The 26628-nt window shown below is 42.9% G+C and overlaps 3 protein-coding genes across 6 annotated transcripts in view; 2 read left to right on the forward strand and 1 right to left on the reverse strand.

Moving 5' to 3' along the window:
* Positions 1-1589: 1589 nt before the first annotated feature.
* On the reverse strand, positions 1590-19231 carry PRPF4 (pre-mRNA processing factor 4). Of its 2 annotated transcripts, none has more exons than XM_025360405.1 (14): positions 19042-19231; positions 18097-18274; positions 15549-15735; positions 12044-12131; positions 11573-11652; positions 11312-11405; positions 10497-10591; positions 8316-8374; positions 7748-7871; positions 6314-6403; positions 3975-4097; positions 3756-3863; positions 3547-3665; positions 1590-3031 (listed from the first exon to the last, which is right to left on the reverse strand). In XM_025360405.1, the coding sequence occupies exons 1-14, from the start codon at positions 19066-19068 to the stop codon at positions 2838-2840; spliced, it is 1566 nt and encodes a 521-aa protein (XP_025216190.1). In that variant the 5' UTR covers positions 19069-19231; the 3' UTR covers positions 1590-2837. The 2 variants fall into 2 exon arrangements, with proteins under 2 accessions (XP_025216190.1, XP_025216191.1); XM_025360406.1 differs by having other exon boundaries at positions 8316-8413; positions 19042-19177.
* CDC26 (cell division cycle 26) lies at positions 19223-26401 on the forward strand. Of its 3 annotated transcripts, none has more exons than XM_025360414.1 (4): positions 19223-19429; positions 21378-21489; positions 22254-22375; positions 25969-26401. In XM_025360414.1, exons 3-4 carry the CDS (start codon positions 22295-22297, stop codon positions 26143-26145), a joined length of 258 nt encoding a protein of 85 aa, XP_025216199.1. In that variant the 5' UTR covers positions 19223-19429; positions 21378-21489; positions 22254-22294; the 3' UTR covers positions 26146-26401. The 3 variants fall into 3 exon arrangements, with proteins under 3 accessions (XP_025216199.1, XP_025216200.1, XP_025216198.1); XM_025360415.1 differs by having other exon boundaries at positions 19228-19429; positions 21406-21489; XM_025360413.1 differs by lacking the exon at positions 19223-19429 and having other exon boundaries at positions 22282-22375.
* The window catches only part of FKBP15 (FK506 binding protein 15), a 106115-nt gene continuing 98857 nt past the window's right edge, over positions 19371-26628 (forward strand). The window contains exons 1-3 of the mRNA XM_025360404.1: positions 19371-19429; positions 21378-21489; positions 22254-22375. The gene's annotated coding sequence lies outside the window, so the exon portion shown is untranslated. The remainder of the gene's footprint in view (positions 19430-21377; positions 21490-22253; positions 22376-26628) is intronic.

Raw genomic sequence — 26628 nt, forward strand, 5'->3', positions numbered from 1 at the left:
TTCGTACAGGAAACAGGCAATGCTGGCTGCACCAGTCCTTCTGTCTGGTCAGTGTGGGGAACCTGTGAAACCTTCACAAGGTCACCAATGGTCAGATATCAGTTCAGATTCAGGCTCCATCACTTGCCAGTTGGGTAAACTTGAGCGAGTGTTTCTTGGAGCCTCAGTTTTGTCCGTAAAAAGGGAATAATAAACTCAAAAGATGGTGGAGATTAAACTAGGTATCTGAATGTGCTTGGTACACCATCTAGGTAGGCACTAAGTGTTCTGTGAACACTTCTGTGGCTGTTTATCTTGCCATTTTCACAAATGCCACACCTGGCTTTGTGCTTCTTAACCACTTTCTTACAATGATGTTTTAATTCCTGTGAAGAAATAGCCCACGAGGTATCTGTTCTGTCAAAGGCTTAGATGAAATGTTTTCACCCAACTGCTACCTCTTGGAACAACCAAAAAACACAAACAAGTAGAAGGGAACTAATAGTAAAATTCAAACCTGAGAAACGAAAAATCTTTGTTAGCACATTATATCCAATTGCATGCTAATTCACCAGCGTTCATTATTTTACACATACTACAAAGGTAAGAAAAAAATTTCTCTTCATCGCAGTCTATGAAATAGAATTCATTAATACTTGAACAACAGTGAAGTGAGCAATAGAGGGTAGTCCTGACAATTCGGAAGCTGAACAACTACATAGGAAATGCAACTACTTGGTTATAATTGAAATCAGATTAAAAACAGTATGTTTAGGTCAGGCACAGTGGCTCATGCCTGTAATCCCAGCATTTTGGGAGGCCAAGGCAGAAGGATTGCATGAGCCCAGAAATTTGAGACTGGCCTAGGCAACAAAGTCAAATCGTGTCTCTTCAAAAAATCAAAAAAATCAGCCAGGCATGGTGGCATCCTCCTGTGATCCCAGTTACACAGGAGGATGAGGGGATGAGGCAGGAGAATCACTTGAGCACAGGAAGTCAAGGCTGCGGTGAGCTGTGTTCTCATTACTGCACTCCAGCCTGGGCGACAGAGCGAGACCCAGTCTCAAACGGAAACAAAACAATCCAGCTGTTTGGCGATATATCACACATTCAGAGTCCACAGAACAGAGCTGACCAAAGCCATCGCCAGCCTCTCCGCAGCAGCAAATGAAAAGTTTTTTTTTTTTGAGATGGAGTCTTGCTCTGTTGCCCAGGCTGGAGTACAACATGATCTTGGCTCACTGCAACCTCCGCCTCCCAGGTTCAAGCAATTCCATGTGTGAGCCAACGTGTCCGGCCAAGAAGGCCTTTAATAACTCTGACAACCCTTTCTTCTTCCAAATGCCATTTTTTTTTTTTTAAATTTACTGTGTAATTTGAGAGTTCAGAGGTTGTACAGTTGAGGTGAAAAGAGGAGCATGACAGGCAAGCAAGAATTGTAATGAGTCCAGACCTGGCTTACTGGTAGTCTGGCCCACAGCGTAAACAGCCCTCTATTTTAAAAAAATTGTTAACAAGGTGCTAAGGAGACATAAATCAGAGTAATCCATATTTGAGATCATCCATTATATCCCCAACCAAAAAAAAGGAGACCTCTATGGACCAATGGCTAGGATTCAGAAATGCTTAACTATAGAAAATAATTCTCTATAGCGTAGTTTTTGTAACTGGATTTTACCGTAGCAAATGTGGAATAAAGAAAAAGTTTAGGTTTAGGAATACCCATTAGGGTTTTTTTTTCCAGTTACTTTAACATAAAGTACCCTTTAATATATGAAGTACATCCTTTAAACAGCCAACAGAAAGGAGGTTGTACAATAGAGACATCATGTTTGCTTTCTAAACATTTGTTTGACTCCTGACACAATGGTTTTGCTTTAGGGTAACATGAAGGTTGCCAAACTTCAAAGTAAAATAAAAGATATTTTCTGACAAAGCAAATGTTCAGTTCAGAGTTTCCTGATGCAGCCAGCATTCCAAGCAAACTTAACAGGAAGAGGTGAAGTCTTCCTCACTGCATAACCATCGGCGTGGCTGCGGTCTACTGCTTCATATCCCATTCTCCAGGGAAAGGAAGTGTTCACTGTTACGCATTGTTTAACCAATAAGTGGTGAGACGCGCCTCTTTACCTGAGGGCTTCCCGACTATAGTTCAGCCACCTTGCTCTCTGGGTCACATGTAGTCCTGAAGCATGTACCATGTTACGGAAAGCCAAGTTTCAATAATTAAAAATGCAGTCAGTCACAATCCTGGGCGCTGTGAGGATGGCTATAGGGCATTCGAACAAAAGATTTTTTTTTTTTGAGACAGAGTCTTGCTCTGTTACACAGGCTAGAGTGCAATGGCACAATCTCAGCTCACTACAACCTCCATCTACCAGGCTTAAGCAATCCCTCCTATCTCAGCCTCCCAAGTAGCCGGAACCACAGGCACAAGTCACCGCAACAGGCTAATTTTAGTATTTTTTTTGTAGAGACGGCATTTGCCATGTTGCCCAGGCTAGTCTTGGACTTCTGAGCTCAAGTGATCTGCCCAACTGAGCCTCCCAAAGTGCTAGGATTACAGGCATGAACCACCATGCCTGGCCAAACAAAAGATTAATAAAAACAATGTCTACACAGTTCATGGCAGGGCATAAAAAGGTAATAAATTTTCAACCATGAGAGGGGTTCACCATTACCTAGGGATTGGGCCGCCTGCCTGGAGTGGGGGCTGACATGGAAATCCAATTCTAGTGAGGGTCTACGCATGGTAATTGGCAGAAAACATGATAGAACTAAACACTTCAATTCTTCTCTTTTGAGGAAAACAGCTCCTTAGAAAGAGCTTGAGGTTCAAGTCCTTTCTCCACTGTCATCTATTCAGCCATCCAGAGCTTGAAGGTCCTGTCATACGAGCAAGTGGCTATGAGCTGCCCATCGGAAGAAATATCTAGGCCCATCACTTTGCCTTCATGGCCGGCCAGAGTCTTCAGCGGGGACCAGCCTGGGTGCGTCCAGATCTTGGCTGTGTTATCATAGGCACCCGTAAGCAAGAAGTTCCCATGGATAGCTACAGAAGAGAAGGGGAATTGCTTGAGGAATTCAGGTATTCAAAAGAGAAGACAACAAAAGCACAAAAGTCTGCAAAAACATACTATTTTTAAAAAACTTATTTCTACATTCAGAAAAAGTCAACATTGATTCTGTCTTCCTACTAGGCCTCCAGGTAAAGGGGATAACCCAAGGCAGACTTAAGGGAACAAATAACAGTAAGGTCTTCTGGCTCATTCCCTGACTGTAAATCTGTTCAGAATAATATTTAGAATTCAGTGCTCAGAGCATCCATGGGGGAAAGAATGAAGCAAAGCACTCATGAAAGTCTTTACTTCCAGCAACGAGAAGCATGCTTTCCCACGGATCTACGGGTATGGCAGGGGGAAGGAAATTATAATTTGCTCCTTTACCAGTAGGTCAAATTCTTTCCTGTTCTACTTCTCAGTTTAAGCTAAAGTCTGGCCTGTATTGCATGGGAACACAATACTGTTTGTCTGTGTCATTTAGATCCAAAATAGGAGGAAAGCTTACGCTCAAACTTGACACCAGTCACTAAGTTCTGATGAGCAGGGATGGTGTAGACGCAACGCCGCTGTCGAAGGTCCCACACTTTGCAGGTGTTGTCACCACTGCCGGTTGCAATATGATAGCTGTGGATTGGATGCAGTACTGAAGTTAGAAATAGAGTACTTTCTGACCCAGAACCCTTTTTCACCCCTCATTCAGTGTGTTTATTTTACCCATTGGGGGAGAAATGTATTCCATAGATTTCTTTCAGGTGGCCTTCTAAGAACATGATACAACGTCCTGTGCGTAGGTCCCAAACTCGACCAAATGCATCCAGTCCCCTGATAAAATAATTTATAAATGAACACTTTGAATCCAGTTCTCTGTGGAAGCACGCATACATAAGAGGTGAGAGTACTGAGCTGCCCCTGGCTACATGGGAGAAGCCTTACCCAGTGCCAGCCAAAGAGCCATCTTGATGGAAGGCAATGTCATACACACCCATGCTGTGGCCTTCCTGATGCAGGATCTCCTCTTGAGCCTCCAAATCCCATAATCGCCATGAACGGTCATAGCTAAAACCAAATCACACTAACAATCAACCAGCTGGTATTTATCCAGTTTCTACAACATATAAAGTATTGTAAGTCATTATAGCTTAAGTTATTAATGCTTCTGAAACTATTCACATAACCATATTAACAGGAAGCTCCCTTCTGACATAAACAATGACTCAACAACTAAGCTTATCTGCCTTAGGTGCTGACTGAAAACCATGGACTCGCTATAAACCTCTAGTGCCTATTTATTTATTTATTTATTTTTGAGACAGAGTCTCACTCTGTTGCCCAGCCTGGAGTACAGTGGCGCAATCTCGGCTCACTGCAAGCTCCACTTCCTGGGTTCAAGTCATTCTCTTGCCTCAGCCTTCTGCGTAGCTGGGACTACAGGTGTGCGCCACCATGCCCAGCTAATTTTTGTATTTTTCGTAGAGATGGGGTTTCACTATGTTGGCCAGGCTGGTCTCGAACTCCTGAGCTCAGGTGATCCACCTACCTTGTTCTCCCAAAGTGCTGGGATTACAGGTGTGAGCCACCGTGCCCAACCTAGTGGCTATTTTAATAACAGGATTCCCCAAGAATGGCCCAGCAAAGACTGTGTTGCCTTCTTCCTTCTTCCACTGTTATGTTCTTTCATTTATCAAGCATTTATACATTTACTAGGCCCTAAAATGGATGTTGGGAATACAAAAATCACTCATAGACAAATAGATCAACGGAAGAAAATAGGAAGTACAGAAATAACCACACATACATGGTCAGATGATTTTCAACAAGGGTACTGAAACATTTCCAATAGAGAAAGGAAAGTCTCTTCAGTACACAGTGGTGTAACTGACTATGCACATGGAAATAAAGACAAAAGAGACAAACTCAATTAAAAAAAACAGGCAAAGCATATGACAGGGCACTTAAGAGCAACAGTGATCAGGGTAATAAGAATGAAAATCATGGGAGATCACTACACACCTGCTACATTGGGCAAAATGGTAAGTCTGACAACACCAAATGTTAACAGGGATGTGAAGTAACCAGAACTCCGGGAATGTAAAATGGTGTAACCGTTTTGGAAAACTGGTGGGGAGTTTAGAAAAAGTTAAATATACGTCTAATACCTCTACCCTATGACCCAGCAATTTGTACTCATGTCCACAAAAAGCCTGGTACAAGAATATTTAGAGCAGTTTCATTCCGACTGGCCCAAACCTGGAAACAGCCCAAGTGTCCATCAACAGGAGAATGGATAAACTATGGCACAGTCATAAAAATGAACAACCCCCAGCAATAAAAAGGAATTACTGATACATGCAACAACATGAATGACTCTTAACAATGTTATGCTGAGAGAAAGAAGCCTGCCACAAATGAATTCACACAGTATGAACAGACGTAATTAATTTATGGTGATAGAAGTCAGATCAGCGGTTGCTTTAGAAGGGGAGTTGGCTGGAAAAGGGCATGAGGGACCTTTCTGGGGTGATGGGACTGTTCTCTATATTGACAGGGGTGTGGGTCACAGGAATGGTACGCATTTGTAAAGACTGATAGCTTTGTATGCTTAAAATAAATCCATTCCATTGTATGTAAATTACAGCTTAATGAAAAAGTTCTCTAGCAGATTCTAGCCTCCCTGAACTTACAGAACCAGGAAGGGAGACTTACATACCTGTAGCATTGGACAAAAGTGAAAATCCTTGTTTTCTGGTAATTTGTAACTCTGAAATTTCAGATTAATTGTAATTTAAAGGCAAATACGACTGGGTGCGGTGCCTCATGCCTATAATCCCACCACTTTGGGAGGCCGAGGCGGGAAGATCACTTGAAGTCAGGAGTTCAAGACCAGCCTGGCCAACATGGTGAAACCCTGTCTCTACCAAAAATAAAAAATTAGCTGGGCGTGGTAGTACGTGCCTGTAGTCCCAGCTACTAGGGAGGTCGAGGCAGGAGAATTGCTTGAACCCAGGAGGCAGAGGTTGCAGTGAGCTGAGATCGTGCCACTGCACTCTAGCCTGGGTGACAGAGTGAGACTCTACCCCCCCCCAAAAAAAAAAAAAAGGCAAATATACTTAGCCCTCACTATATTAAACATTCTCCTCTGATTCCAATTCTCTGCAGCCCAAGAAAATCCTACCTAAAGATCTCCGCTCTAAAAATTTACCTGGCAGATAGCCATAAAGGGTTAAGAAGATGCCACAGGCCTATATGGATAAAACAGTAACAAGATGGCTCACCAGGTGGTGCCCAGGAAACGTCCTGATGGATGCCACATTACCCGGGCCACACGCACCGTATGGCCTTCAATATCTGCCACTGGTTCATCACTGGAAAAGAACGAAACATATAAACAACTTTATAGACATATAAATATTCCCCAAACTGATTACCTTTTGTGCAGCTATACCCATTCTTTACAACATGAGAGGCTAAATTGTAACTACACTTGTAAAATACTTTGGCCCAATAAGCAAAATAGTCATTCTGTACCAAAGGAGTACCTGAATTCTAGAAAGAAAACATGCTTTGGAAGAGACATAAGGACACAGAAACCACACAGTTTTGGTACAGGATTACAGATAAACCTTTTTCAAATTTAGGCCTGTTCTAAGATCCAAATGAAAAAGGAACTCCTAACCAGAGATGAAGCTTAGTCTCCTTTTGGTGGCTATTAAATTCTACAACCCAGCAACCACCAAAAGATCTGAAACATCAGCAAAAGGAAATAAACATGAACTCTAAGGAGGGTAATTAAAAAGGGAACTTTGTCAATGTGCATACACAGAACAAGCCAAAGCCCGAAGGGAATAAATATTGCTAAGTATTACCAAAGCCAATTAAAACTCGCTGTGCTCGTAAGTCAGACCCTGCCTGGTGAGGAGTGAAGACATTAATTAGCTCTTATAAAAATTCTCAAGTAAAAACCTTCATGTGTTTTCCCAAAGAAAGAAAACTAAGCAATTAAATTCAGATGTCTTTTGGCCAACGGGGTGCTTCCAAAGTTGTTGTTGTTGTTTTTTTTGAAAACAATCACATAAACACATTTTAAAAAACTGTTGTAGTTGGAAAATACATTCTAGGTAAAGGATGACGCTACTGGGAGGAGACATCTCCCTGGTAATACTGCTAGACAGAACCTCACTTTCCTCTCCCCTGTGGCTGTTTGCTAAGAGCCAATGAATTGCCAAGAATATTATCTTTAGTTCATTGCTAATCATGTAGGAGGTAGCCTGGATCTTTCTGGAATAAATGGAGCCAGGAAATAGTGGTCACTAGGCTACAGGCAAAAATCAAGATCCAAAGTTAACAGGTAAGAAAAAACTGACGTAACTCCTTTAGTAAGAAAAGGCCTAAGAATGAAATCTTCCACTTACTTCATTTTCACACTAAGTTACCTTGACTCTTAAACCATCTTGGGGGTTAAATGCCAGATTTTTTTTTCTTTCAAGACAGAGTCTTGCTCTGTCGCCCAGGCTGGAGTGCAGTGGTGCGATCTTAGCTCACCACAACCTTCACCTCCCAGGTTTAAGCAATTCTCCTGCCTCAGCCTTAAGGTGTGAACCACTGTGCATGGCCTAAATGCCAGATTGTTAACCTGAGGTCCTGGGGACCAACCAATCAAACATCTTCTTTAGTGATGGCAGTGTGGGCCGCAGAACAGTGATATTCACCTGTCGAGACTCCAAAGCTTCACAGAGCCATCAGCCGCACAAGAGGCCAGGTTGACATCTTTTTGGTCCAAGGAGACAGTAGATTTGGGATGGAATACAATTGCTCCTACATTTGTGTTATGCCCTAAAGGAGTGTAAGAGATCCAAGTTAAAAGGTTCCTGCCTCTTTATAACCTGTGTACAAATACAGACTATGATGAACATCACAGGTAACTATATACTAGGGAACATGTGGACATAGAGAGTATTAAAGTGACTATTCAACTATTAAAACATGAACTATTTTAAGCTACTATTTAAATTATATTTTTTAAAAAAGCAAAACAAAAACAAAACCCATTGTGGTTTTGGTTTAGAGATTACAAAATGCCAGAGTGTGACTGGACATGACAGAAAAGTGGATGTGTATGAGGTTGTGATAGTCCAGTCTTGCAGCCAGAGAAAACCAAGTCAAATCAAATCAAGAATTAATGCTGTGCGTATGGGGTCTGAGTGTCAAGCAGAGTTTACGGCTTAACTGAGTTCACACTGGGAAAAAGACTGAGATTTAGATATGACTCTAACTTACCTCGAAGAGTGTGAAGGAGGTTGCAATCAGGAACAGACCAGAGCTTGCAAAGCCCACTCCTATCAAATACAAAGGAAAGCATCTCAGCCAGGGTTGGTCTGGGAAGGAAAAGGTACCTTGGTAATATTACTAAAGGACAATCTCTTCTCAACCCCAACAAACTTTACAATGGTTGACAGAAATATAAAAGCCTTATAGTTGGAAGGGTTACAGAAGAAAAAGCTACCTCCAGCCCGCACGCAACTAGAGGCTTTTACTGGACTATAATTAACACTATACCAGTAGCCATTTTCCTTAAATTTTGGATCCACTTGTGAGGGAAGGTGGGGCAAATTAAACTATCCAATAATACTAATATTAATAGTGATACTATCCTTAAATATGAACAGTATTTTGCTGATTACAAAGTATTTAAATTTTTTTTTGAGAAAGGGTGTCACTCTGTCACCTAGGCTGGAGTGCAGTAGCATGATCACAGTTCACTGCAGCCTCAACCTCCCAGGCTCAAGCAATTCTATCACTCAGCCTCCTGAGTAGCTGGGACTAACAGGCGCATGCCACCACACCTGGCTAACCTTTAAAAAATTAAATAAATTTTTAAAAATTTTATGGGTCAGGTACAGTGGCTCACGCCTGTAATCCCAGCACTTTGGGAGGCCGAGGCAGGCAGATCACAAGTCAGGAGATTGAACCCCTCTTGGCTAACACAGTGAAACGCTGTCTTTACTAAAAACACAAAAAATTAGCAGGGCATGGTGGTGGGTGCCTGTAGTCCCAGCTGCTTGGGAGGCTCAGGCAGGAGAATGGCATGAACCTAGGAAGCGGAGCATGAAGTGAGCTGAGATCGTGCCACTGCACTCCAGCCTGGGCGATAGTATGAGACTCCGTCTCAAAAGAAAAAAAAAAAAATGTGTAGAGACAGGGTCTCACTATGCTGCCCAGGCTGGTCTCAAACTCCTGGGCTCAAGTGATCCTCCCACCTCGGCCTTCTGAAGTGCTGGGATTACAAGCGTGAGCCACCCTGCCTGGCTGGCCTTAAACTTTATTTAGGCCAGCCTAATTTTTGGAAAATTTTGGAAAATTTTCAACAAATTACTTTTATATCTATTATCTCAGATGATCTTTCTAACAGACCTGTGAAGTAGGTACAGCAGGAATGATCATTTATACTTTACAGTGAAGGTAATGAGGCTTGGAGAGGTGGACTGATTTGTGCAGTCCCTTGGCTTTCTCCTAAACCAGTCTCAAGGTCGGCCTAGTCAAGTAGCTCCTGTGTATTAAATCTAAGTTTCCTTTCTCTTTAGTTAGCCATGTCTCACAAAAAAACACAACCATTTGGGAGGCCAAGGCGGGTGGATCACAAGGTCAGGAGATGGAGACCATCCTGGCTAACATGGTGAAACCCCGTCTCTACTAAAAATAAAAAAAATTAAAAAAAAAATTAAAAAAAAAATTTGTCAGGCGTGGTGGCGGGCACCTGTAGTCTCAGCTACTCAGGAAGCTGAGGCAGGAGAATGGTGTGAACCCAGGAGGCGGAGCTTGCAGTGAGTGGACATTGTGCCACTGCACTCCAGCCTCGGCGACAAAGCGAGACTCCATCTCAAAAAAAAAAAAACCAAACCAAACCAAACAACCAAACTCAAACAAAACAACAAAGTTACCACATCCTGAGTTTTCTGCGTATGTGGTGATAAGAAAATAAAACAAAGATAAACCAATAATTAACATTTAATGAGCCCTTACTACATACCAGGAACCGTCAAGGCAAAATGCTTTACAAACACTACCTCATCCCACTTTACAGATAAGGACACTGAAGCTGACAGGGATTAAGTATCTTAGGGAGATCACATAACTGAAAAAGAAAAGCCAGACTGAGTTATGGATACTAGTTGGTCTGTGAACTCACTACATGACCTGCTCCAAAATACTAGTGTCAAGAATGTGACAGAGTGCTAGAGTGTAATGAATCTCTGGGGTCACTGGTGAAGACTGAGAACGGCTAAACCAAGTCTGCATCATATTATACAACAGGTAGAGCACTGACTGACATCTGTAGTTTGGTGTGATCATGAGAAGCAGGGAAAGAGGACATACAAATAGACGTCTAAGACAAATGCTAATATTTTCCTGAGCCTGTTCCCCATTTAGGAAAAAATGTCACTGTAAAATGGAACTTACCAACAAGCTGTGGCCAGCATCTTGGAATTGGGACTAAAGTGACAGTAGGAGATAGGCCGATCATCTCCAATCTGACTGCAAAAATTATTCAAAGACTTAAAAAGAAAAAAAAAACACACACACATGATGATCGTTAATAGGTTAATCTGAGTTCCTTGGCTTTTCCACCAAAAAAAGAACAACAAAGCAACTTTTCAGTTTTAACCCATCCCAAGATTCTTCTGTGGTTTTGAGACAGAGTGTTGCTCTGTCGCCCAGAGTGGAGTGTAGTGGTGTGATCTTGGCTCACTGCAACCTCTGCCTCCCAGGTTCAAGCGATCCTCCCATCTCAGCCTCCCAAGTACCTGGGATTACAGGTGCATGACACCATACCTGGCAAATTTTTGTACTTTTAGTAAAGACAGGGTTTCATCATGTTGACTAGGCTGGTCTCAAACTCCTGAGCTCAAGTGACCCACCCACCTCTGCCTCCCAAAGTGCTGGGATTACAGGCATGAGCCACTGCACCCAGCTGTTTTCTATAGTCTTAGTATCACAACTTCTGAGTCAGATAAATATAAACAGAAAACCCCAGAGAAACTTTGACGTATTAACAGGGAGAAATAAAGAAGAGAACCATAGGCCTCTGCTGAGTACAAAGCACAGCAAGCTCCTGTCACGTTAACTGATTGCTCCTTCCATGTCACAGCAGCTCAGCTCAAGCAGGGAGGGATCGCTCTAGGCACCTCTACCTTCCCAGAGGTGGGCCAAAGTAGAAAAATCACACAAATATGAAGAACCTTTAAGACGTGGGACAATCGCTGGGAGCATCTTACCCGGAGAGACTTGTGCAGCTCTTGCATCTGGGAGGTCCTCGTTGTCTCAGGAATCTCCTTATGGAGTCGGGCCTCTTCCAAGCGTTTCATTGCCCTGTGACACAGAAACACCATCACCAGGAGCAACAGGGTTGTAAACAAGGGCCCACATGTATCTCTACCTCTCAATTTCATTTAACAACCACAGTCATTATCAAGCACTCAGTTCCTGAAACACACACACAAAATATGCTTCTTTCTTCTACTGGAGGCTCTCTTTACCTGGGCAATGAATAATTAGCAATCCATAGTCTTGCCACCTTCAAGCTATTTGGTCCTTCATGGTACCAGGTCTGCTGATACTGAAAGGCAAATTAAGAGCAGAAAGGTCAAATCTGAAGCATTCTACTCCTGTCGTTTCTCCATGTTAACTGCCCAGAAGGAAGGTGAATTCGTTTGGTAATAGTATGAAATCAGGCATATGGCTTTCTACCGTATTTTTTTTCTATGATATGTAAATAGATGGTTATACCAGGAATGCTATAATTCTTTCCTGACTGGAAAACTCACTTAGCTCCATTCATACTTACAAAGGAACCAAAACTACTGCCAGCAACTATTCTTGAATGGTAGAGCCTTCAAAGACACTTCCCTCCATCATCTTAGCAAAGCAAACCATTGAAAGCAGAAAACGAGAGACCTATCTCCTCATTTCCTTCATGTTTACACTGTGAAGTTAAAGACATGTTCTACCTCTTCTTTGGACTTCTTAGACTTCTCATCATCCTTTTTGGTCTTTTTCAAGGCATCAGTACCGACGACTGAGAGGATATTTCTTAACCTGTTAAAAAAAAAAAAAAAAGATCAGAATTTAAACATGGTTGACATAACACTGTTTTTAAAGCACACTTTAACACAGTTTTAAACACTGTTTTTAAAGCTCCCCTAAGATGGGAGCAAGCCTCTACTATTCTCTTACCGTTCAAACCACCTAGCAACCTTTTTTTTTTTCTTTTCAAGAGATGAGGTCTTGTTGCCCAGGGTGGAGTGCAGTGGCACGGTCATGGGTCACTGCAGCCTCAAACTCCTGGGCTCAAGCGATCCTTCCACCCCAGCCTCCTGAGTAGCTGGGACTACAGGTATAATGCTACAACTGGCTAATTTTTAAATTTTTCTGCAGAGACAAGGTCTTGCTATGTTGCTCAGGCAAGTCTTGAACTTCTGGGCTCAAGTGATCCTCCTGCCTCAGTCTCCCAAAGTGCTGGAATTATGGGCATGAGCCACTATGCCCAGCCCTCCAACAACCTTCAAAGAGTCAAGTGGGGATGGCTAAACTTCCACTGTGGTTTCTCCCACTCAGTCTTCTCTATTTGGAAATTCCCAAAATTCAACTATAAGCAATTACTCTATGCAGTTTAGAGTCAATGAGCCCCTACACTGCTACCACTTGGTTTGTGAAGACTGCCAACTTTCACTCAGTGCCACAATGTACTGGATACGGACTCAGGTGCTAACTATACAGTGATGGCTAAGAATCCGTTCTTGATTTCAAGTAGCTTAGTCCTGGGGAAACGACAGAGAGTACTGGCGAACTATATTATATTACCTATCACGACAGCAGTAAGCACACAGTGCTAGAGGGGACTTTGTAAGGGGGATCTAACTAGGCTTAGAGGATCAGGGAAGGCTTCATTAAAAAAAGGTAGTATCTAAATTGAGTCCTCAATGAATCAGGTCAAGGGGGTTAAGAATGAGAAAATGTCAGGCAGAGGGTTAAACAAATAAGGCCTGGAGGTAAGAAAAACATGTTGAGCTTGCAGTCATAAATAATTCAGTATGGCTGGAGCGTGGAACATAGAAGAGGACCGGTGAAGAACAGGGCTGCAAATGCGAGGAGGGGCCAGGTCACAAAGAATTGCTAATGCAGCACTCAGGAGGGCTTACAGGTGAGAAAGATCACCGAAACAGTACGAAGAGTGGATTAAAAGGGAAGAATAATGGCAGGGAAATCAGACAGTACTGCTGTAGTGACCCTCTGAGTCACAACGGTGGACTGAAATTCAGATAGTAGCAGTAGTGACTCAAGGGATTCATTTAAGGAACATAATAATGAATAAGACTTTGCTAGTGGAAAAAACAAACTAAACAGTAATAAAAAAGTATACCCTTCGAAAAGGCTAATAAAATAACATACTATGACAGAGAATGGAGGGGTTAGGTGTGATGAAAGGCTTCTTTGAATAGGTGGCATTTATGCTGAAACAAAAGAATAAAGTTTGACAGGGATCCAGATTCAATAAAAAATGAAGAAGGCAGGCTCAAGCCTGAAATCCCAGCACTTTGGGAGGCCAAGGCAGGCGGATCACTTGAGGTCAGGAGTTTGAAACCAGCCTAGCCAACATGGTGAAATCCCGTCTCTACTAAAAATACAAAACTTAACCAGACATGGTGGCACATGCCTGCAGTCCCAGCTACTTGGGAGGCTGAAGCAAGAGAATGGCTTGTACTTGGGAGGTGGAGGTTGCAGTGAGCCGAGATTACACCATTGCACTCCAGCCTAGGTGACACAGCGAGACTCTGTCTCAAAGAAAAAAAAAAAGAAAAAAAAAAAAGGAAGAAAAAAAGGTTCTAAAAGCCAAGAGAGAGCAATAAAAATAGACCAATTATGTGGAAAAACATAAAAAGAACTAGCATATTCCAGAAGGACCAATGTGGCTATTCTAGTAAATTGGGGAAGGGTGGTATGGGTAAGGCTGAAGACCTTACAGACCATGAAAAGAGTTTTTTACTCCAAGTATGAGATGACAATCTAGGATTTTAAGCAAGCAATCAACACAACATGTTTGGGGCTATCACAACAGTGCAGATTTGAAAGCAGTAAAGATAGAGCAATGATAGATTGGAGTTGTAGCTCACAAGTAGAATAGATTAGATTTTGCTGATGAATTATAAAGGAGGCTAGGTAGATTTTCAACTATGAACTGTATGAGTATAGGAGAGAGCTGGGGAAATATTTCAATTCAGACGCCTCAAGTCTGAAGTACCTGTGGGATGCCTCAGCTACAATGAGAGATCTGGGAATCAACAGAACACACACAGTGAATGATGCCAAGGGAGTAGATCTGATCATCAAGGGCAAGTAGAGAAGGCAGCCTGTAAAGGGTAGGCAGAGAAAAAGAGGTTTAGAAGGTAAGCGAGAAGAACTAGCTAGTGAGAGACAGGAAAATCAAGAGGATTTGGTCTTAGGAGAGTGAAGGAAAGGGAGTATTCCAAGGAGGGAGTGGCTGGCAGTATACTAGGGCTATTCTTAGTAAAGCTGGGTTGGTGACCTTAATAAGGAGCAATTTTAATGTGGCAGGGGTCGGTCAGTTTGCAGCAGGTTGAAGAGTAAATAAGGGTAAGGACCTCAAGACAGTAATAGAAAAAACCCTTCCAACAAGCTGGATGATGAAGGGGAGATGAGACAGTGGATAGAGACCAGAAGGGCTCTTCATAATTGTGTATGACTAGACCATAACTAAAAGACTTTGCAACCTGTAAATCATAAGAGGGCATTACCTGAGGACCGTACCCCTCTTCAATAAAATCCAAAAAACATTTATCATTGTTTTAGGTTACTGACACAGAATGCATTTGATGTCTAAATTTTCAAAGCCCCAAAACAAATGTTTATCCAATTCAAAACTTGCACTGGGGAGGGGAGGCAAGGGAGCATGTTAGCACCCTCTTCCCAGTCTATAAAGAAAAACTGGCCAGGTGTGGAGGCTCACGCTTGTAATCCCAGCACTTTGGAAGGCTAAGGTGGGTGAATCATTTGAGGTTAGGAGTTCAAGACCAGCCTGGCCAGCATGGTGAAACCCTGTCTCTACTAAAAATACAAAAATTAGCTGGGCATGGTGGCGGGTGCCTGTAATCCCAGCCACTTGGGAGGCTGAGGCAGGAAAATTGCTTGAACCTGGGAGGTGGAGGCTGCAGTGTGCCAAGATCATGACACTGCACTCCAGCCTGCGTGACAGAGCAAGACTCTACCTCAAAAAAAAAAAAAAGAAAAAAGAAAAAAGAAAAAAAAATTAATAGTTGAATAAAAATTGGCCTAAGATAGATGATAGGCTAACTCATATAAACACAGTAAGATATTGGTAACATGATAACATGATTTGAGACATTCTATTCAAGTTCAACTAAAACATCAACCAAAATTTGGAGTAGAACCCTGTGATTATAATAAAGAAAAAAAGTAAATGTTTAGAAAGGTGACCTTTCTCTTCTTTCAGCAGGACCCTCTCCAAAAAGTGTGATGGGTTCCCCCAAGGCTCTAAGGCAAGCCTTGACCTCTGAGTCATCTGTGGAAACATTGATCTGCCGGGCTCGCTTCCTTCTCTCAAACTCAGCCAATACTTCTGCCTGTCGCTCACTGATATGCTCTTCAATTTCAAACACTTCTCCTGTCAAAAAGAAAACAGGCAACATCAGCAGATCTTCTTCAAATGGAGAGAAATAAATAACTGCAGTCTGTGTATGCCCTGAGAGAAAGGTAATGTCTAATATATTACACATTTTATAGTTTACTGTTTTTCAGTTTATTAAATTATGCCAAACACATAAACCTAAATGACACAACTTCAAAAGGCAGGTAAATGGTTCAAGCTACCTCTGGTTTCATTTATTAACTTTATACCTCTACATAACTTTACAAAGCTATTTATTCTCTAAAGGAGTCCCAGTATAGAGATACTTAACAAATAATTAACTAGTAAACTGCAAATAATTACCATGAAAATGAGAGTTCCACAACTATAAGGATTTCTGGAAAATCTAGCAATAGTTTTGAAACCCACACCAAAATACAAGTGTGATAAAAAATGAGAGGTACAGTGGTGACATTATGTTTAAAAACAGTATAAAAACTTTAAAAAGTCACTAGGCTACAGCACATGTGTTTAGAAAATGTGTGGGAGGATCAATGAGAAACCTGACAGATGTCCCTACTGCAGAAGAGTCTTCAGTTTTTTGAGACGGAGTCTTGCTCTGTCGCCCAGGCTGGAGTGCAGTGGCGCCATCTCAGCTCACTGCAAGCTCCGCCTCCCGGGTTCACACCATTCTCCTGCCTCAGCCTCCCGAATAGCTGGGACTACAGGAGCCCGCCACCACACCTGGCTAATTTTTTTGTATTTTTAGTAGAGACCACCCACCTCGGTCTCCCAAAGTGCTGGGATTACAGGCGTGAGCCATCGCACCCAGCCAGAGGAGTCTTCATTTTATGCCCTCTGGTATTGTCTGAATTTCTTATGACAAATATGCGTAATTTTATTTTAAAAATAGAGTGGACCTCTCATTACCGACATGGAAAGATATCCTCAATGGTATATAAAATGAAAAATGGGGGTTATACAACAATTTACATATCATGTTTTCACTTATGGAAAAAATTACGTATTTTTATAGCTGTATTAAAATTCTAAGAGATACAATCAATTAATAAAAAAATACTGGATTTTCTACTTCACACATTCATACACTGTTTGATCTTTTAAAAGAAAAATAATTACTACCTTTTTTTTGGAGACAGGGTCTCTCTCTGTTGTCCAGGCTGGAGTGCAGTGGTACAATTGTGACTCACTGCAGCCTTGAACTCCCACCTCAGAACCCCAATTAGCTGGGAATACAGGCAGGTGTCACATGCCCGGCTAATTTTCTACTTTTTGTAGAGATGGGGTATCACTATTTGCCCAGGCTGGTCTCGAATTCCTGGGCTCAAGCCGGACTCCCACTTCACAGCCTCCCAAAGTGCTGGGATTACAGGTTTCAGCCACCAGGCTTGGCCACTATTACTTTTATAATAAAACAAGATATCTCAGCCAGGTGCAGTGGCTCACGCCCGTAATCCCAGCACTTTGGGAGGCCGAGGTGGGCAGATCATTTGAGGTCAGGAGTTGGAGACCAGCCTGGGCAACATGGTGAAACCCTGTCTCTACTAAAAATACAACAATTAGCTGGGTGTGGTAGCGGGCACCTGTAATCTCAGCTAATCGTGAAGCTGAGGCAGGAGAATCACTTGAACACAAAAGGCAGAGGTTGCAGTGAGCCACGGTTATGCCACTGCATTCCAGCCTGGGCAAGAGAGTGAGACCCTGTGTCAAAAAAAAAAAAAAAAAAAAAAAGATATTTCCCTTTGGGTAAAAAATAATTGGAAAACTTCAAAAGGGAGAATATCACGAACCACTCTAGCTGCAAACCAATGCCAGAACTATATTAGATCTCCAGAAGACAAATGGAATCAATCTGAATCCAAATGTATACTAAATTTTTGATAAGACTGCTCACTCGTAGAAGAAAAACTATGTAACACATTGTAAGAAAAACGCTCTCTGCATGATTTTAAGGGGGTAGGCAAAATACAGCCTTATAGATGCAAGTTTAAGAATTGAAATTCTGCCAGGCGCAGTGGCTCACGCTTGTAATCCCAGCACTTTGGGAGGACGAGGGGGAGGGATCACAAGGTCAGGAGTTTGACTAACATGATGAAACCCCGTCTCTACTAAAAACACAAAAATTAGTCGCGCTTGTTGGTGTGCGCCTGTTATCCCGGCTACTCCGGAGGCTGAAGGAGAACTGCCTGAACCCGGGAGGCGGGGGTTGCAGTGAGCCGAGATCGCGCCACTGCACTCCAGCCTGGTGACAGAGCGAGACTCCGTCTAAAACAAAAGAACTTAAATTTTTTGACATTATAAAACTGATGATATTCAAGTTTAGGAAAGTATTCATTACACAAAGAGGTAAAGATGGGTTCACAATTTGCATCTTACCAGAGGTTATATTAATATTTCCAGCTTCGATCCCTGCTTTAAGTCCTTCTTTCCCCAAAATCCCAGACTCTCCTTTGGCCAGACGCTCCCTCTCCTTCTCTTCCAAACTTCCATAATAGATGTGTGGTTTCTTCACAACCGGAGCAACTAAGTCATCGGGTGTTTTAGTTTTGGTTGCCTGCCAAATCAAAAATCTGGATTAAATTGAGGTTTAATCTTGGCAATTTACCGGATTTCCCGAGGATGAAGCTCGCCCTGAGTTTCACAGTCCTATTTCCTTAATAATTGAAAGGGCAAATTGGACACTACTTAAGATGTTCTTCATCGATTTGAGGTGAAGGGGAGGGTGTTTCAGTCCCTCACTTTAGTTGACGGGATTGATAAAACTAGTGAGGTTCTCTCGAGTATTTTCATATGAAAGGTTTGCTCTGGAATCTGTTTACTTTATTCTGCTGGAAACGTGGAATCTCGTGTTTTACGATGTATCCAAGATTACTGCTCATCACTGGGGAAATATTAAGGATAGATGAAATAACCAACGCGGTGCTAAAGGATAACAAGTTACAACATTACGAGTGTATACATTTCAAACGTTTCTAGACGTGAGGTAGAAGTTAGTAGGTCTCATTAAAATTTTGAGATCTGCCAAACGCATAAACCTTGGCCAAGACACTTCCCTATTTCAGAGCACCGTTACTGGATGAGTCGGAAGAGATGTTTGCCCTTTGGGGCTGTAGTGGGAGAGGTGCAAATAAGCTACAGTCCACGAAAGCGCTTAGGGGTCAGGAAAACGGTGGTCCGCTGTGTAGAACACCACTGAGTCCCGCAGCCTTCCTCCTCAGCCCTCCACCGCCTTCTCTCGCTCCCTAACGGCCCCTTCCCGCAGAGATCCTCTTCCCCCTTCGCGCTCCCTGCCAGAGTGAGTTGAGATCCCGGGCTCTGTACCGTGGAGGAGGTTCGCGAGGAAGCCATGCTGGGCTCTGGAGCCGCGAGGCCCCAGCGAAACCCAAGCTCTCCGTTTCAGACCTTCCACCGCGCGCCCAGCAGAGCGGAAGTACGTCACTGAGCGGAAGTGTGTCACAAACAGGACATGGGCCAAGAGCCGTCGCTGCGCCCGGAGCGGCGCGGAGCATGATGGAAGTCGTAGTAGGAAATGGCGTCGTGGCATTGAGGGGCATCCCTCCTAGAACCTCCAAGAAAAGCTCGCGGAAGACGAGGTTCTGCTGAGAGAGAGGCTCCAAGCCGTCTGGGAAGTGTAGTCCAGTTGGCGTAGCAGTAGTTTCGTGGAGGGGAGCCGAGGTTCCGGGAAGGGGCTGAGCCGACTTGAAAAGAGGTAGGTAAGTCGACTCGCGCGGCTCGGGGCTGAACTCTGGAGCGAGTCGAGGGCTTCCGGGGCCCGCTGTGCCTCCCCGGGCCTACGGGGGCGTTTACGTCTTCTGGGAGCCGAGGACCGTGTTACCATAGAAACCCTGGGATCCGAGGTACAGGCCTGGAGCTAGGGGACGAGGACTGTTCTCTTCCATGGTCCGGAAGTCTTCCCAGGGGCCACCTATGAGCTTGATGGCTCGGCGGTGGATTTGGGCTGCAGCGAGAGATTAAGCTAGAAGAGCCCACTGGTGCCAAAGTCAAATAAAGACCCGGCGGAGGAGCTTCGGCCTGATTTTGTTCATTTGTCTTCAGCCTGGTCTTTGTATCAGATTGAGAGGAAGATGATGGTTAGGAGGGTGTCAGGGAACTGTACGTCTCTCTGCCCTGCTGGATGCTGGGGTATTAGAGACGAACAGCATAAGGTTTTTATCCCCACGTGGACGGTGGGAGATCCTCAAAATATTGACGTTTCCGTAGCTGGCCAGATCCTCATCCAACCCCCTAGAAAAATTACAGCCATAATAGGTGTTATTTATTGAACATTTATTAAATGCCAAGTAATGTTCCAAGAGCTTACTCTGCATTACGTTATTCACTTCCTACAACAGCAAAGTAGGATACAGATGAGGAAACTAAGGCCTAGTTAGAAATGAAACTAATTGTTCAAGATCAGTGGCGCAGTGGGATTAGAACCTGTGCCCTTTAACCTCTACAGCCAGCACTTTTAACTGCTACTCTATACTGCTCCGTAGTGGCCAGTTTTTCGCAGTTTGCAGAAAAGGTAAAATGTATAGTAGACCTTTTTTTTCCTTTTAGGTATCCCTATCCCTCTCTTTCCCTCTTTGGAACTTTGGCTTTCTCTACCATTTGTCTGCATTGGAATCTGGTAGAAGATAATGCCTGATTTAGTACAAAGCAATTTGAAATGTAATGTGCCAGTGTTTTGTGTTGATAATATCGCCTGTAATATCCTAAGCTTCATGGGAGAAGGAAATGTTTCTTCCTTTGTATACTTCACAGTCCCTAGTTTCATCCTAGATACATGTAATAATTTGTATCTCTATATACTTTCAAGGAGTTTTCACTTCCATCATTCTCACTTAATCCTTATCATGTTGACCTGTATAATTTTTATAGGAGGCTAAAATTATTAACCAAACTGAACAGCTTGCTTCAATGACTTCTTTATGTGTGAAATAGGAATCATTTTGTCAACTTCACAGGGTTTTTGTGTTAAGAATGTAAAGAATGGGAATGGAAAAAGAGCACAGTGCTCAAGAATGATCTCACCTTTTATTCAACAAACATTTACTGACTGTTTTTATAGATACACTCTAGGGGATGCTGTGGAGAATATACAAATGATGCCATCAACAGATATTAAACTCAATTGGGGGAGTTGTGTTTTCTCAAAAACAAAACAAAACAAAACAAAATGGTTTTTGTTAACACAGTATTACCTCGAGATTTCAGGCTGTGGAATGCTCTTTTGAACCTCTTTTCTTCTTCTTCTTTTTTTTTTTTTTTTTTCTGAGTTGGGGTCTTATGGTGAGATCATGGCTCACTGTGGCCACCTCAAACTCCTGGGCTCAAGTGATCCTTCCATCTCAGCCTCCTGAGTAGCTAGGACTACAGGTACACACTACCAGCCTAGCTAATTTTTTTACTTTTTTGTAGAGACAGGGTCTTGCTATGTTGCCAAAGCTGGTCTTGAGCCTCCTTGTGCACTCTTCTCTCTGCCTGCCCTTCAGAAGTCAACTAAGATATCATTTTCTCCAGGAAGGCTTGCCTGACATCCTTGTCCACCCCACACTCAGCCCAGACTGGATTAGGTGCCTGTGTGATGCCAGTGCCAGTATCCTCATTAGGGTTCTCGTTATATGATATCACAGTTTTCTTTATTTTCCCCACAGATTATGACTGTACCTTTTAATTCTGTAGCTGGAGCACAAGAAGTGTTTGTTTAATGAATGACGTACACACATTTAGGATCTGTTTGGACGCTGAGGATAATCCTGTGAATTGGTGAGTTGGAGTCTTCATGAGATTTAGCAAACTGATTTTAGCATTCAGGAGTGATCACAAATCTCTGACAGTTCTCACGCAGAGTAGATTAAATTCACTGGTTTGTCCACTTTCCCCTCTAACTATACTAAGATGTGATAGTTTATTCTTTTAGCTAGAGTATTTCTTTGAATGTGACTAGAACATGAGATTAAAGTGATGGTTGCCTAGAATTTCTCTCTTATAGGCAGTTTGCTATTTTAAATTCTTACTGAAAGAGTTTTTGATTTTACAGAGCTGTAGACCTCCATAATGTAATAAAAATGTAATAATCATATACCTAAAGACTTTAGAAGTTGGCTGGGTATAGTAGCTCTTGCCTATAATGCCAGCACTTTGGGAAAATGAGGAGGGAGGAACACTTGAGCCCAAGAGTTTGAGACCAGCCTGGGCATCAGAGAGAGATCCCATTTCTACAAAAAACACAAAAATTAGCCAGATATGGTGGTGTACGCCTGTAGTCCCAGCTACTCTAGAGGCTGAGGCAGTAAGATTGCTTGAGCCCAGGAAGTTGAGGCTGTAGTGAGCTAAGGTCATGCTACTGTGCTCCAGCCTGGGCAAAGAGCAAGATCCTATCTCTTAAAAAGACTTTAGAAGTCTGTGTGAATTCAAATAAAGTTTTAATACTTCCATTCACTTTAGTACACATGCTTGCAAACTGATTTTGTTTTGTATCTGAGACTTTATTACCTTCAGTTTTTCCTCCTCTCTTTCATTTTTATCAGCTAATAGTTCACTGGGTTTGGCCCTTAGTGTTGACTTCAGTATGCTGAGACGAAAACCAACACGCCTAGAGCTAAAGCTTGATGACATTGAAGAGTTTGAGAGCATTCGAAAGGACCTGGAGGTATGAATACAACTTTGTGTTTTTTTGAGATGGAGTCTTGCTGTGTCACACAGGCTGGAGTATAGTGGCATGATCCTTGGCTCACTGCAACCTCTGCCTCAGCCTCCCAAGTAGCTGGGACTATAGGTACATGCCAGCATGCCCGGGTCATTTTTGTGTTTTTAGTAGAGACGGGATTTTGCCATGTTGGGGCCAGGCTGGTCTCCAACTCCTGACCTCAAGTGATCCATCCGCCTCAGCCTCCCAAAGTGCTGGGATTACACATGTGACCCACTGCACCCAGCCAGTGATTGATTGCAGAAATCATGTCTGTTTGCATCACCATTTCCTACCATCTAGCTCATGGTAGGAGCCCCATATGTATTTTTAAGTGTGGCCTTGCTACATGGTATTAGATGTCCATTAATAAGACTTAAATTCTTCAGTGGTCTACAGAGTAAATTCCAAATTCCCTAGCATGGCATATGAGGTCCTTTGTGAGCTGGTCCTTGCTTCTCTCTCCACTTTCACTGCTGGGTTATCTTTAATCTCAATGCCTATACACAAGTGTTCCCTTTGCCAGAAAAGTCCTTTATTTTTCTTTGCCAGGCTAACTCTTACTTCTTCCAGCCCCCAGCTGGGTTAGGCTCAACCTCATCCTCCTGTGCTAACCTCTCTCATAAGCACTGTTAGTCTCTGTTGTAATTGTCTGTTTGCTTTTGTTTTCCCTCACTGGGCCATAAGCTCCTTGAAGTCAGGGATTAGTATATTTCTGTCTGCATCTGTTCCCTGCAATACCAGGCCCAAAGGAGGGCTCAATACAAGTCTATTTTCATTTGCTGTCCTAGCAGATATCTTGTACTATATGGCAGAGGACAGTACATTTTGCATGTATTTACCAACAGCTTTATTATGGATTGTATATGCTTCATATTAAGACTAATAACTTAGATTTCTTTCCCCTGCTTCATCCCAAGAGACTTTAGTGTTCTCGAAGCATCATAATTTCTGCTTTTAAAAAACTCATATATTATTAAGGATGAGCTTTAAAGTATGGCTTAAACTTCAGTTGTTACAAATCTCATAAAATGCTAGCATGCTGAACTTTGACTCTACAGAGTCAGCTCACTATTGAGTTAGTCTTTTCACCAAAGGCAGTTATCTAGTGGGTTTTGCCCTGTTTTAGAGTAACTTAGGAAGCAGGGACAGTCATGCCCTAAAGTGAAACCAGTAGAAAACTGGCCTGTTTCATTTATTACCAACATGAGTTTGATTATACTACTGTGACTCTAGCTTCTGAAACAGCAGTTGCTCAAAGTGGGAAGCCTTTTAAGTGATTTCATTCCACTTGGATATTCTCAGAATGATAGAGTTGTTTGCCTTTTAGAACTTGTTTTCACAAAGATATTTAGGTAGAACTTTCTAACATCACTTACTAGTAATCAGGAAGGTCATTTGCCACATAAAAGGCAATACCTTATTTTATTCACTGTAATACTTTGTGAGTGTTGGCATTTATTTTATTTTTTATTTTTATTTTTGAGACAGGGTCTTGCTCTGTCGCCCTGCTGGTGTACAGTGGCATGATCACCACTCACTGCAGCCTCTACCTGCCAGGCTCCAGTGATCCTACCACGTCAGGCCCCCTGAATAACTGGGAATACAGGCATGTGCCACTATGCCTGGCTAATTTTTAAATTTTTTGTGGGCCGGGTGTGGTGGCTCACGCCCGTAATCCCAGCACTTTGGGAGGCCGAGGCAGGCGGATCACGAGGTCAAGAGACCATCCTAGCTAACATGTTGAAACCCCATCTCTACTAAAAATATAAACATTAGCTGGGTGTGGTGGCATGCACCTGTAGTCCCAATTACTTGGGAAGCCAAGGGCAGGAGAATCGCTTGAACCTGGGAGGTGGAGGTTGCAGTGAGCCGAGATGGCGCCACTGCACTCCAGCCTGGTGACAGACCGAGACTTGGTCTGAAGAAAAAAAAAAAATTTGTGGGAACAGATGGAGTCTCACTATGTTGCCCAGGCTAGTGTCAAACTCCTGGGCTCAAGCAGTCCTCCCAAAGCAGTGGGATTTACAGGCATGAGCCACTGCGGTCAGCCCGATGCTTGGCATTTAAATGCCCACAGTCCAGCAGCAAGTGGTGAAGAATGGTGGTAATTCCAGTGATTTGAGTAGCTGAGCCATTCTATTATTATTAAGGAATTTTGGATAAAACATCATTTCACTCTCTTAGAGAAAGTTATCATCTGTTGTCCTTACAGTCAGGTAGTGGCAGTTACGGGATAAGTGTTTCTTTTTGAAAATGATCAAACTGATACATACTTTGTGGATTCTGCAGTCACATGTGACTTAAGAACCAAACCTTTTATCTGAAAACAAAATGAAGCCACAAAACCCAGACCTTTTGATAAGATAGCATAAAACCTTTTCATGTTACTTTTAATCTCATGGGATCAGTTAGGCTATAGATTTTTGGTGGTTATTTCTTTACCAGTCAATTTATTTTTCTGTCTATTCTCTAGAATAATAAATTTGTTGAAATACCCTTTGCTCCCCCTTGTCTGCTCTTACATCTTTCCAGTTGTAGCTTCCTGTTGTACCACCACACCCCAACTCCTTACCTCTTGTCTCTTTGGCAGTGTTGACTTCCCTCTGTCATAGGTCATAGCCCGGATCACCCTATAATCGTCTGTTTGCCTGTTTACCTATTAGACTGTGACATCCTGGAGGGCAGGGGTTACATCTTTTTTTTTTGAGACGGAGTCTCACTCTGTCACCAGGCTGGAGTGCATCTCGGCTCACTGCAACCTCCGACTTCCTGGTTCGAGTGGTTCTCCTGCCTCAGCCTCCTGAGTAGGTGGGATTACAGGCATGTGCCACCATGCCCAGCTAATTTTTGTATTTTTAGTAGAGATGGAGTTTCACTGTGTTGGCCAGGATGGTCTTGATCTCTTGACCTCGTGATCCGCCCGCCTCGGCCTCCCAAAGGGCTGGGATCACAGGTGTGACTCACTGTGCCCGGCCACATTGTTTATTTTTAGTAGAGATGGGGTTTCGCCATGTTTGCCAGGCTGGTCTCGAATTCCTGACCTCAAGCGATCAGAGGTTACAACTTTTTTTTTTTTTTTTTTTGAGACAGAGTCTCGCTCTGTCGCCCAGGCTGGAGTGCAGTGGCCGGATCTCAGCTCACTGCAAGCTCCACCTCCCGGGTTTACGCCATTCTCCTGCCTCAGCCTCCCGAGTAGCTGGGACTACAGGCGCCCGCCACCTCGCCCGGCTAGTTTTTTGTATTTTTTTAGTAGAGACGGGGTTTCACCGTGTTAGCCAGGATGGTCTCGATCTCCTGACCTCGTGATCCGCCCGTCTCGGCCTCCCAAAGTGCTGGGATTACAGGCTTGAGCCACCGCGCCCGGCCGAGGTTACAACTTTTAACACCGTATCCTCATTGTGCCCCTAAGTATTCCAAACCTAGGATTTCAGTTTATTGTTCTTTACACCCTAACTCTATCCTTTACCCCATGCCTAGTACATGGTAGGTACTCTAAATAAACGTTTGCTAATTGAAAGAATGTTGCCTTAATCCTAAAACGTTTATACTTTCAGACCCGTAAGAAACAGAAGGAAGATGTGGAAGTTGTAGGAGGCAGTGATGGAGAAGGAGCCATTGGGCTCAGCAGTGATCCCAAGAGCCGGGAACAAATGATCAATGATCGGATTGGTTATAAACCCCAACCCAAGCCCAATAATCGTTCATCTCAATTTGGAAGTCTTGAATTTTAGAGATGGATTATCTTGCATGCCAGAGCGCTGGAATGGAATAAAATGATGGCAGAAGTACAAACCAGATTTAGAGAATTGAGTGCTTGCAGTCAAGCAGAATGTACCTCCTGCAGAGACAAATCCTTCTGCATGAGATTACTGATGCTTCACTTGCACGCTAAGCCGGAATCCAAACTGTGGTTTGTCTCTGGAAGATCTGACTCTATAAAACTGATCTGAGTTTTTGTTTTTAAAAATAAATATATTTTTGGAAAAATGTGAGGCATCCTTAATGAAGTATAACAGCACTGTTAACCCTCAGGCTTTAAAAGATAATTGCTACAAGATTAACATCATTCTTTCCATCTTTATTAAAAGACCCTAAGCACAGGACACTCTAGTTGATCCCTGCCACTTTCATTTAACCCATCTATTCAACAAGTATTTATTGAGTGCCTACCATGTGCCACTCAACAAAGATCCCTGCCCTTGTAGAAATTAAAT

The sequence above is a fragment of the Theropithecus gelada genome, chromosome 15, assembly GCF_003255815.1.
Source record: "Theropithecus gelada isolate Dixy chromosome 15, Tgel_1.0, whole genome shotgun sequence".
Classification (NCBI taxonomy): Eukaryota; Metazoa; Chordata; class Mammalia; order Primates; family Cercopithecidae; genus Theropithecus; species Theropithecus gelada.